General features: G+C 42.9%; 1 protein-coding gene across 2 annotated transcripts in view; it reads right to left on the minus strand.

Moving 5' to 3' along the window:
- The window catches only part of LOC137342026 (solute carrier family 2, facilitated glucose transporter member 11-like), a 112,026-nt gene extending 102,505 nt beyond the window's left edge, over positions 1 to 9,521 (minus strand). The window contains exon 1 of one of the 2 annotated variants that reach the window (XM_068005629.1): positions 9,341 to 9,521. In XM_068005629.1, the coding sequence (XP_067861730.1) occupies positions 9,341 to 9,364 (24 nt within the window). In that variant the 5' untranslated portion in view covers positions 9,365 to 9,521. Of the gene's footprint in view, positions 1 to 8,591; positions 8,692 to 9,340 lie in introns of those variants that run through there. The other variant, XM_068005631.1, reaches the window with a different exon arrangement.
- Between the last annotated feature and the right edge of the window lie 2,930 nt (positions 9,522 to 12,451).

Below are 12,451 nucleotides of genomic sequence, written 5' to 3' on the forward strand. Positions count from 1 at the left end.
GGAAGATTCAAAATACTAAAAGAAAGAAAGACTTGCATTCATACAGCACCTTTCACAAACTCAGGACGTCCAAAAGCGCTTTATAACCAATGAAGTACCTTTGAAGTGTAGTCACTGTTCTAATGTAGGAAACGCAGCAGCCAATTTGCACACAGCATGATCCCACAAACATCAATGAGACAAATGACCAGATAATCTGTTTTAGTGATGTTGGTTGAGGGATAAATATTGGCCAGGACACCGGGGAGAAGTCCCTGCTCTCTTTCTAATAGTACCATGGGATCTGTCACGTCCACCTAACATAAGAATATCACTTAACTCCTCCAGCAGTACACAAACACGTTTGTACACAGACATACATGCACGGATCCATAGACACACATATGAACAGCGCAGTGCACAGGCATACAGGTCATGATAAGAATCGCATCATTTAAATCAGAGGTTTTACAAAGGAACTGGGACTGAGTTAGCCACACTTCTAATCAGAAAAACAAGATTTAATGATGATTCTAATGGCATTCATGGGGAAGCGCAGAGAGCTCCATGGGAGAAATGAGAAAGAGTTTGAGAAAAGATGAGGTTGATTTCTGTGATGTGACCCCATTAAGCATTTTGCATTATTCCAATGCTCTCCTGGCCGGCATCCCACCTTCCACCCTCTGTAAACTTGAGCTTCATCCAAATCTCTGCTGCCTGTATGCTAACTCACAATAAGTCCTGTTCACCCATCACCCCTGTGCTCACTGACTTGCATTGGCTCCCGGTCCAGCAATGACTATATTTTAAAATTCTCATGCTTGTGTTCAGATCCCTCCTTGGCCTCACCCCTCCCTATCTCTGTAACCTCCTCCAGCCGTGCAAACCTCCTAGATCTCTGCGCTCCTCCAATTCTGGTCTGGTTTTCATCACTCCACCATTGGCAGCCGTGCCTTCAGCTGCCTAGGCCCTAAGCTCTGCAATTCCTTCCCTAAACCTCTCCGCCTCACTACCGCTCTCTTGTCCTTTAAGTCGCTGCTTAAAACCTACCACTTTGACCAAGCTTTTGATCGCCTGTCCTAATATCTCTATGTGGATCGGTGTCAAATTTTGTCTGATAATGCTCCTGTGAAGTGTCTTGAGGTGTTTTTACTACGCTAAAGGCACTATATAAATGCAAGTTATTGGTGTTGCACTGTCTTTCCGATCGGGCTTCAGTGTTACAATCTAAGATGTATGACCAAAAGTGCAAATGCAAGATTCCACCCTCTGGGTGACTGTCCCTACAAACAAAGTGTACCGCCACTCCCAAATGTGGTTTTTCAAATAAAACTCTTTCCTGCACAATCCAGGAACGCCTTTTATACATGGAGTTTGCCCACGATTGATACAGCTGCCATGGGCTCAAAACTCCTAACATAAAGTGAAGGTACACCTGATATTGGAGGCGGTGAGCCTAAGTAGGATTGCTAACTCTAGCTGGTCATATTCCTGGAGGTTTCATCAAATGACCTCCTGCCTCTAACTGCCCCGCCCAGTCAAACAGCCTTTGACCCATCTGCAATATTGTGACAACTAATAAATGAAAGTGTTCAGTGAAAAAAACAATTTTGTTTAATGCCCCAATGATTTTTCTCACAGGTTGCTCGCAGCAGTGTCCAGAAAATTAATCTTTAATTCCTGGAGACTCCAGGACAACCCTGCACCTAAGGGTGAAGTTTTGATCCCCTGATGGCTGCATTGACCCAGCGTCAGGTCTGAACCTTACAATCGGAGGGAGGGACAGCCAAATAAAATGGCCTCCAGCGTGCTGAACGGTTTGCTCCTGTCTGCCAACGTAGTTCGCTACCACTGTCCTGTAACAAGGCCTTTGGGAAAGCTCCCGTCACTGAGGGGGATAGTCACAAACATGAACTTTAACACAACAGAGTATATGCAGTTATTTTAAATTCAATCCCTTTACTGTAGGAACGAGCCGACAGCAGGGTTGCCAACCCTCCAGGGCTGTCCTGCAGTCTCCAGGAAATAAAAATTAATCTCCTGGTCACAGCTTCCAGCAACCCTGGAGAAAAATTATTAGGGGCATTAAAAAAAAATGTTTTTTCATTTTTTTTTGAACACTTTCATTTATTAGTTGTAAAACTATTGGAGATGAGAAAAATGACTGACAGTCAAGAATTGTCCAATCAGGTAAAGAAGAGTCTTTTCGCATTCCAATTGGCCATGGGAAGGCGGTGTGCTCTGAGAATGGTTTTTGTTTTATTCCTTCATGGGATGTGGGCGTCGCTGGCAAGGCCAACATTTATTGCCCATCCCTAATTGCCCTTGAGAAGGTGGTGGTGAGACGCCTTCTTGAACCGCTGCAGTCCGTGTGGTGAAGGTTCTCCCACAGTGCTGTTAGGAAGGGAGTTCCAGGATTTTGACCCTGGAATACGTCCAATCATAGTTGGCAATCCTGGCCTGCGGTGGATGATCAGACTGGGTTTGAGAGCATGTAAACCTAGAGATTACTGTTGGTGATATTAGTCGCTGAATGCTTAACCTCTTGGTATGATACTTTGTTCTCTGCTAGTTTAACCCAGGCGTTAACCCATTTAAAGTAAGAGGGTTAATGACCGTGTTAATATAACTAACAGAGGAATGTCGTACCAATACATTTAGCATTCGTCAGTCTAATTTGTCAGCAGCGATTTCTGGACTGTAAGAACATAAAAAAAGGACTCTCTATATTAAAATAAGTGTGTGTGTCTGTGTCCAATTTCAATTACCACAGAATTATGGAATCATAGAATGGTTACAGCACAGAAGTAGGCCATTCGGCCCATCGAGTGTGTGCTGGCTCTTTGTAAGAGCAATCCAGTTCGTCCCATTCCCCTGCTCTTTCCCTGTAGCCCTGTAAATTTTTTCCCTTCAACTATTCCTTTTTGAAAGCCATGATTGAATCTGCTTCCACCACCCTTTCAGGTAGCGCATTCCAGATCATAACAACTCACTGCGTAAAAAATTTTCCTCATGTCGCCTTTGGTTCTTTTGCTAATCACCATAAATCTGTGTCCTCTGGTTCTTGACCATTCTGACAATGGGAACAGTTTCTCTTTATTTACTCTATCTAAACCCTTCATGATTTTGAACACTTCTATCAAATTTCCTCTTAACCTTCTCTGCTCTAAGAGAACAACCCCAGCTTCTTCAGTCTATCCATGTAACTGAAGTCCCTCATCCCTGGAAACATTCTAGTAAATCTTTTCTGCACCCTCTCCAAGGCTTTCACATTCTTCCTAAAGCCTGGTGCCCAAAATTGGACACAATACTCCAGTTGTGGCTGAACCAGTGTTTTATAAAGGTTCAACAAAACTTCCTTGCTTTCATACTCTACGCCTCTATTTATAAAGCCCAAGATCCCGTATGCTTTTTTAACCGCTTTCTCAACCTGTCCTGCCACCTTCAAAGATTTGTGCATATATACCCCCAGGTCTCTCTGTTCCTGCACCCCATTTAGAATTGTATCATTTAGTTTATATTGCCTCTCCTCATTCTTCCTGCCAAAATGTATCACTTCATACTTCTCTGTGTTAAATTTCATCTGCCACGTGTCCGCCCATTCCACCAAACTGTCTATGTCCTCTTGAAGTCTATTACTATCCTCCTCACTGTTTACTACGCTTCCAAGTTTTGTGTCATCTGTAAATCTTGAAATTGTGCCCTGCACACCCAAGTCATTAATACATATCAAAAAAAGCAGTGGTCCTAGTACTGACCCCTGGGGAACACCACTGTATACCTTCCTCCAGTCCGAAAAACAACCGTTCATCACTACTCTCTGTTTCCTGTCAATTAGCAAATTTCGTATCCATGCTGCCACTTCCCCTTTTATTCCATGTGCTTCAATTTTGCTGATAAGCCAATTCTGTGGCACTTTATCAAATGCCTTTTGAAAGTCCACATACACATCAACCACATTGCCCTCATCAACACTCTCTGTTACCGCATCAAAAAACTCAATCAAGTTGGTTAAACACGATTTGCCTTTAACAAATCCGTGCTGGCTTTCCTTTATTAATCCACACTTGGCCAAGTGACTATTAATTTTGTCCCTGATTACCATTTATAAAAGTTTCCCCACCACCGAGGTTAAACTGACTGGCCTATAGTTGCCGGGTTTATCTTTACACCCTTTTTTGAACAAGGGTGTGACATTTGCAATTCTCCAGACTTTTGGATTCCCTTTTATGTTAGCCACCAGTCCATTCTCATACTCTCTCTTTGCCCCTCTTATTTCCTTTTTCACTTCTCCTCTGTACTTTCTATATTCAGTCTGGTTCTCACTTATATTATCAACCTGACACCAATCATACACCCCCTTTTTCTGCTTCATCTTACTCTCTATCTCTTTCGTCATTCAGGGAGCTCTGGCTTTGGTTACCCTACCTTTCCCCTTCATGGGAATGTACCTAGACTGTACCCGAACCATCTCCTCTTTAAAGGCCATTCATTGTTCAATTACAGTTTTGCCTGCCAATCTTTGATTCCAATTTCCCCAGGCCAGATTCGTTCAAAACCCAATTGGCCCTCCTCCAATTAAGTATTTTTTACTCTAGACTGCGCCTTGTCCTTTTCCATAACTAATCTAAACCTTATGATACTATGATCACTGTTCCCTGACACTTGATCCACTTCATTCCCCAGAATCAGATCCAGCAATGCCTCCTATCTCATTGGGCCGGAAACATACTGATCAAGAAAGTTCCCCTGAACACACTTCAGAAATTCCTCCCCCCTTTGCCCTTTACACTATTGCTATTCCAGTCTATATTAGGATAGTTGAAGTCCCCCATTATCACTACTCTATAGTTCTTGCACCTCTCTGTAATTTCCCCATAAATTTGCTCCTCTATATCCTTCCCACTAGTTGGTGGCCTATAGAATACACCCAGTGGTGTAATGGTGCCGTTATTGTTCCTTAACTCTAACTAAATAGATTCTGTCCTTGACCCCTCAAGGACATCCTCTCTCGCCAGCACTGCAATATTTTCCTTAATCAATACTGCCACCCCCGCCCCCGCCCTCCTTTTTTTCCTTCCTTTTGTTGGCTTCATTGTGAGTTGCTCAATTACTCAACAGTTCTGCTTCTTGTCACTTGCATACTGAATATCTTCCACTCAATGAAACTTAAAGCATTTTTGCCACTTTCCTGTCTCTTTACTGACTCCACATTCCTCTGTTATTTTATTGACTCTACTCAACTGTTTCTTTACTATACTTTCCTTTCTGTCTTTACTCATTGCATGTTCCTCTGTCTTGTAATTGATTTCTGTACTTTCCTTTCGCTCTTTACTGCCTCTGTACTTTTCTCTATCTTTTCTTTTTTATCATTCCATGCTTTTCTCTATCTCTTTCCTGGCTCTGTGCTTTTCTCTACTCACTGGCCCTGATCTGTGCTTTTCACCATCCTTCTACTAACATTATACTTTTTACTGGCCATGTACGTTTCCCTATGTACTGGTGCTATGCTTTGCTCTTTTTACAAGCTCTGTCCTCTCTATTCTACACGCTCTGTCCTTCTCTCTATTCTACACGCTCTGTCCTTCTCTCTATTCTACACGCTCTGTCCTTCTCTCTATTCTACACGCTCTGTGCTTCTCTCTATTCTACACGCTCTGTCCTTCTCTCTATTCTACACGCTCTGTCCTTCTCTCTATTCTACACGCTCTGTCCTTCTCTCTATTCTACACGCTCTGTCCTTCTCTCTATTCTACACGCTCTGTCCTTCTCTCTATTCTACACGCTCTGTCCTTCTCTCTATTCTACACGCTCTGTCCTTCTCTCTATTCTACACGCTCTGTCCTTCTCTCTATTCTACACGATCTGTGCTTCTCTCTATTCTATCGCAAAAAGTAATTCCAGGGATAATGAGCCCTAACTCCCACCTCAGAAGAGTTCTTTACGACACTCGAGCAAGTTATTTAGCATTCTGCAACAGAAGTCCCTGTAGCCAGCAAATAGAGAGAAGCACAGAGCGTGTAGAATAGAGAGAAGGACAGAGCGTGTAGAATAGAGAGAAGGACAGAGCGTGTAGAATAGAGAGAAGGACAGAGCGTGTAGAATAGAGAGAAGGACAGAGCGTGTAGAATAGAGAGAAGCACAGAGCGTGTAGAATAGAGAGAAGGACAGAGCGTGTAGAATAGAGAGAAGCACAGAGCGTGTAGAATAGAGAGAAGGACAGAGCGTGTAGAATAGAGAGAAGCACAGAGCGTGTAGAATAGAGAGAAGGACAGAGCGTGTAGAATAGAGAGAAGGACAGAGCGTGTAGAATAGAGAGAAGCACAGAGCGTGTAGAATAGAGAGAAGGACAGAGCGTGTAGAATAGAGAGAAGGACAGAGCGTGTAGAATAGAGAGAAGGACAGAGCGTGTTGAATAGAGAGAAGGACAGAGCGTGTAGAATAGAGAGAAGGACAGAGCGTGTCGAATAGAGAGAAGGACAGAGCGTGTACAATAGAGAGAAGGACAGAGCGTGTCGAATAGAGAGAAGGACAGAGCGTGTAGAATAGAGAGAAGGACAGAGCGTGTAGAATAGAGAGAAGGACAGAGCGTGTAGAATAGAGAGAAGCACGAAGCGTGTAGGAAAGTTACCAACTTGTATGAGTCCTTTGTCCACCAGGTATTAACTAAACATTAGCCTGTTTAAAGTAATAACAGGCTATTGTTAGGAAGAGAGTGAAGGAAGCTTTACTTGCTCTCTAACCTGTTCTGTGCCTGACCTGATATTACTCAATGGGAGTCGAGAGTAGAGAGGGTTAACCCATGCTATTCCTGGCCTGGGAATAGCCTATTGCCATAGTGCTCCAGTCCCATCACTGATGTCGCTCATCCTAATAGTATCAAGTTATGGTACATTAGAACATAAGAAATAGGAGCAAGAGAAGGCTATACAGCCCCTCGAGCCTGCTCCGCCATTCAATAAGATATTGGCTGATCTTCGACCTCAACTCCACATTCCCGCCCGATCCCCATATCCCTTGATTCCCTTAGAGTCCAAAAATCTATCAATCTCAGTCTTAAATATACTGCTCTCTGGGGTAGAGAATTCCAAATATTCACGACCCTCAGTGAAGAAATTCCTCCACATCTCAGTCCTAAATGTCCGACCCCTCATCCTGAGACTATGTTCCCTATTTCCAGCCAGGGGAAACATCCTCTCAGCATCTACCCTGTCAAGCCCTCTTAGAATCTTATATGTTTCAATGAGATCACCTCTCATTCTTCTAAACTCCAGAGAGCATAGGCCAATTCCACTCAATCTTTCCTCATAGGTCTCTGTCTGTGTAATCTGACCCATTGTGTATTCAGTATACTGGGATGTAATGTTTTCCGTGGCTAACCTGTCTGAACACCAACAACACCTTTGATTGCTGTGATTGTCTCCCAGCCTAATACATGCGATGCGATTTTAGAACCCTTCACTCACTCACCTGACGAAGGAGGTAAGCTCCGAAAGCTTGTGATTTTCAAATAAAACTGTTGGACTATAACCTGGTGTTGTAAGATTCCTTACAATCATCCCAGTACAGCACAGAAGGAGGCCATTTGGCCCATCGTGCTTGTGCTGGCTCTTTGAAAGAACTATCCAATTAGTCCCACTCCCCTACTCTTTCCCCATAGACCTGTACATTTTTTCCCTTCAAGTATTTATTCAATTCTCTTTTGAAAATTATTATTGAATCTGTTACCACCACCCTTTCAGGCAGTGCTTTCCAAATCATAGCAACTCATTGTGTAAAAAAATATTTCCTCATGTCGCCATAGCTCTTTTGGCAATCATCTTAAATCTGTGACCTTTGGTTACTGACCCTTCTGCCACTGGAAACAGTTTTTCCTTATTTATTCTATATAAACCGTTCATGATTTTGAACAGCTTTATCAAATCTCCTCTTAATCTTCTCTGCCCTAAGGAGAACAACACCAGCTTCTCCAGTCTATCCACATAACTGAAGTCCCTCATCCCTGGTACCATTCTAGTAAATCTCTTCTGCACCCTCTCTAAGGCCTTGACATCCTTCCTAAAGTGTGGTGCCCAGAATTGAAAACATTACTTCAGCTGAGGCCTAACCAGTGTTTTATAAAGGTTTAGCATAACTTCATGGCTTTTGTACTCTATGCCTCTATTGATAAAGCCAAGTATCCCTTCTATTATGCCTTTTTAACAGCCTTCTCAACTTGTCCTGCCACCTTCAAAGATTTGAATGCATATACCCCCAGGTCTCTCTGTTCCTGCACTCTCTTTAAAATTGTACCATTTAGTTTATATTGCCTCTCCTCATTCTTCCTACCAAAATGTATCACTTCACACTTCTCTGTGTTAAATTTCATCTGCCCATTTCACCAGTCCATCTATGTCCTTCTGAAGTCTGTTACTATCCTCCATATCGTTTACTACATTTCCGAGTTTTGAGTCATCCGCACACTTTGAAATCATTCCCTATGTACCCAAGTCCAGGTCATTAATATATATCAAAACGAGCAGGGAAAAAAATCACCCAAAAATATGAATTTAAAAAAAAAGACAGAGCCTCACCATCAGGAGAATGAAACAGTTACAAAGAGTTCTACTTACTGTTACCCATCCTGTTACAGTCTCTATCTCTGTTGAATTACGCTGTCTAGCAGACGGTTTAAATTAAGCTTTCATGCACTGTGCAGGCAGTAATGCTTCTAAGCCAGTTCTCCAGAAAGGTCATTAGCTCTCGTGAGTTAGAGAAAAATATTTAAGAAAATGGACAAAACAAAATGGAAGGATGTTAATTGGAATTCTTTTTAAGCGAGACTCCAGCATTGTACAAAGAGGGAGTCCCGGCAGAGATTCCGCAGTTACACGGCCCCAATCACTCTCCAAAGACAAATGGCTGACAATGTTCGAAGGTTTGTACCCATCGCCCAATGGAGATCGAAGACCATCTGCACCAGTTTGTTCTGCTGAGCAAATTAAACACGATGGCAAATTTCAGAGAGTGAATAGGTTTCTACTGTTAATCAGCTTTCTTCCACCCGCTTCCCTTGTTTTTATGTGAATACTTAAAGGGGTCATTTTGTGAGTCTGCACTGCTGAGAAATCCCAGACAACCTAAGTTTCCAACATGAGCTGCCCCCTGGGCGAGGCTCCCTGCTAGCAGCACAGACTGGTAAAATTGCCACATGATTTTATCACTGAATTACCTTGTTTGCAGCTAAAATTAATTCAAATGCTGAATAATAAAAATATAGTCTACAAATCGCAAAATAAATACCAAAAATGACAACACAAATTGTGCATACACAATATTAAAATTCGGTTAATAAATTGGAGAAGATATAATTATTTCATACCAGCTCCTTCAGGATATTTTCCATTAGTTGTTTGATCCCAAATCACTCCCTACTCCCAATTTCTGCAAAGCTATGAAACGTTGCAAAGGGAGCAAAGCCTGGACAAGTTAAAATTGAATGAGAGAAGGGAACTGAAGTGCATTGGGTATCCAATGCTGTCGAATTCCGGCATGAGTCTCATATATAGTTTGTGCGAGGGCAGGACCGTTCCAGAATATCTCTTCATGGTCTGTTAATTATCCTAAAAATACCTGAATTGCATTTTCTTCACATTCATGATGAGAAGTCTGACTGACCTTTAGAAGAACTGAACTTTCCTAATCACTGGTGCTGTCCAGGTGACAGTGACGCAGCAATCGCTCTTCCATTGCAATCAGTGTGGGTGTTCTACATTGGACAGGTTGCAAATCACAGCCGACGCCTCTGAAGTGCTAGAGATATCTTCGGTGGGTCCCACAAGAGACTCTATATCGTAGGCACTGCAGTGGCACATCGCCTTGGTGCCGCGGAGAATCCTCCCCATGGTCATGAACCCAGCCTTGTGACCCCACTTCCCCCATTTGATGAGTTCCTGACCTCAGCCATGCGTGGGAAGTGGAAAGAAGGTGAAAGTTTTTTTAAAATGATTTAGTGAAAGATGTAATGATCACCATCTAGTTGCCAAGTGTCAGCGATAGCTCAGTTGGTAGCAGCTCGCCTGAGACAGAAGGTTGTCCACTCCAGGGACTTGGGCACAAACTCCATTGCAGTACTGAGGGAGTGCTGCACTGTCAGAGGTGCCATCCTTCAGATAAGGCGTTAAACAGAGACCCCGTCTTTCCTTTCAGGTTGCTGCAAAAGATCCCAAGGCACTATTTCAAAGAAGAGCAGGGGAGTTCTCCCTGGTGTCCTGGACAATATTTATCCCTCAACCACCATCACTATTTGGTCATTGTGGGACCTTGCTGTGCCCAAATTGGCTGCCACATTTCCCTACATTACCACAGTGACTATACTTCAAAAGTACTTCATTGGTTGTAAAGCATTCTGGAACATCCTGTGGTTATGAAAGGTGCTGTATAAATGCAAGTCTTTCTTTTTACTTCACAGGCACAATAAATTTCTAGTCAACCGCTTGCTGCAGGATTGCCAGTGATCCCTTCCCCAATGGGGAGAGTCTGGGGCCCAATGTCTCTGTCATCCCAAGTGGCTAACTGCTGCCCAGTACTCAGCACTGCCTAACATCAGTAATTTGTTCCTCATTCGTTTCAGAATCATAAATGCTTTTGAGTCATTCTGACAACACATGTTGATCACTATTAGGTCAGTCTTTGCAACACCAAGGCTCCAAAACAATTTTGCAATTGTGCTCAGGAACTGGTGACAAGGATAAAGAATTTCAGACAGTTTACCAGAGGAGTGCGATGCCACAAAAACAAACTGGACTAGATTGTATGATATAAAATGTACAGTCACACAGGCATTCTCGAGTTTTCCTTATGCTTTGCAGAACCTTCCTCGGGAGATTAGATGGGTTGAGTAGATTGCGCATTAGACCAGATTACACACAATCTGTGGGAGGAACTGGTTTGATGTACAAAATGGCCAATTCTCATTTCATCCTCTCTTACATTCTCAAAAAAGTGGAGTCACAAATACAACTGGGAATTGGTGCATCCTCATCTCTATCCCGACCTCTGGCTGTTACAGCCTCATAAGTTATGCATATGTAACTCCCTAACGTATGAAACCTTGCAATGCTATTAAGGAGTAAGTGATGCTTTACCCTGTTGGGTGGGGTAGCAGCCTCAGGCACTGTTAGCTGCTGCCCCTCATCAGTACCTATGGAAATACAATGGGAAGCTGCAGAGATTACAATGACATTCCTGGTAACACATTTCAGTACCCAAGGCACGCCATGTGTGTGTCTGCTTCATCCAAAACTCTGCTACTAGTATCCTAACTCACACCAAGTCCTGTTCACCCATCAACCCTGTGCTCACTGACCTACATTAGCTCCCAGTCCACCAACGCCTCAATTTTAAAATCCTCATGCTCATGTTCAAATCCCTTTATGGCCTCACCCATCCCTAACTCTGTAACTTCCTCCAGCCCTACAACCCTCTGAAAACTCTACATTCCTCCAACTCATGTCTCTTGTGCATCCCCCACTTCTTTTTCCCCAGCATTGGCAGCTGTGCCTTCCGCCATCTAGGCCCTAAGCTTTGGAATTCTCTTCGCCTCTCCACCGATCTCTTCCTTTAAGACCCTACTTAAGGCTTACCGCTTTGACCAAGGTTTTAGTCACCTGTCCTAATATCTCCTTTAGCTCGGTGTCAATTTTTGACTGATTATGCTCCTATGAAGCGACTTGGGATATTTTACTACGTTAAAGGCACTATATAAATGTAAGTTGTTGTTGCTGTTGTGGTGTTCCATAAGTTGCCTATCGATGGAATGCCTAAGTCTGTGACAAATACATTGAGGGAAGAAAAAGCTGCAAGAATGGTTATTAGCCCAGAGGTACAGGTTAGATCTGTCATTTAAATGTGGCAAGATGGTCAAGATATGGTTGTCCAAGATCTCTATTGGACGGGAAGGCAACTATCAATGCCCAATTCAAGGATTTGGGATTTGATAGTGGACCTCCTGCCCCAATTTCCCTGCTGCAGGCCTACTATATTGTCCAAAATCAGCTGGTATAGCCAAGGAAAATCCAGTCCATTCACTCTAGAATAGCAGAATAAACCCATTTTTCTTATAATCTAAAACCAAACCAATTAGCTTAGGAACAACCAGCTTAAATGTGAGTTTTCACCTAGAATGGCAGCAGTGTTGCATCTTTGTTGTTTTCATTGTATAAGAAGCTGTATTCTGTTCATTTATGTATTTTATGTAAAATAAACCAGTTTGTTGGTTTGCAGTCATGCCTCATCTCACTCGAGTGCTTTTCAATCTGCCTTCCAAAAAGACAGGAGAAGGCACGTGGCGGCATGTGTGAGATTACTGTAGCCAGTATATGCAACAAGGGTTCTGCGATACAATCACTGGATCACACTATCATTTCGTTAGATATTGGGCAGTAGAGGTGCTCTCTGGATTGTAGGGGAACACAAGATCCACTTATGGAAG

Source organism: Heptranchias perlo, chromosome 25 (assembly GCF_035084215.1).
Source record: "Heptranchias perlo isolate sHepPer1 chromosome 25, sHepPer1.hap1, whole genome shotgun sequence".
NCBI lineage: Eukaryota > Metazoa > Chordata > Chondrichthyes > Hexanchiformes > Hexanchidae > Heptranchias > Heptranchias perlo.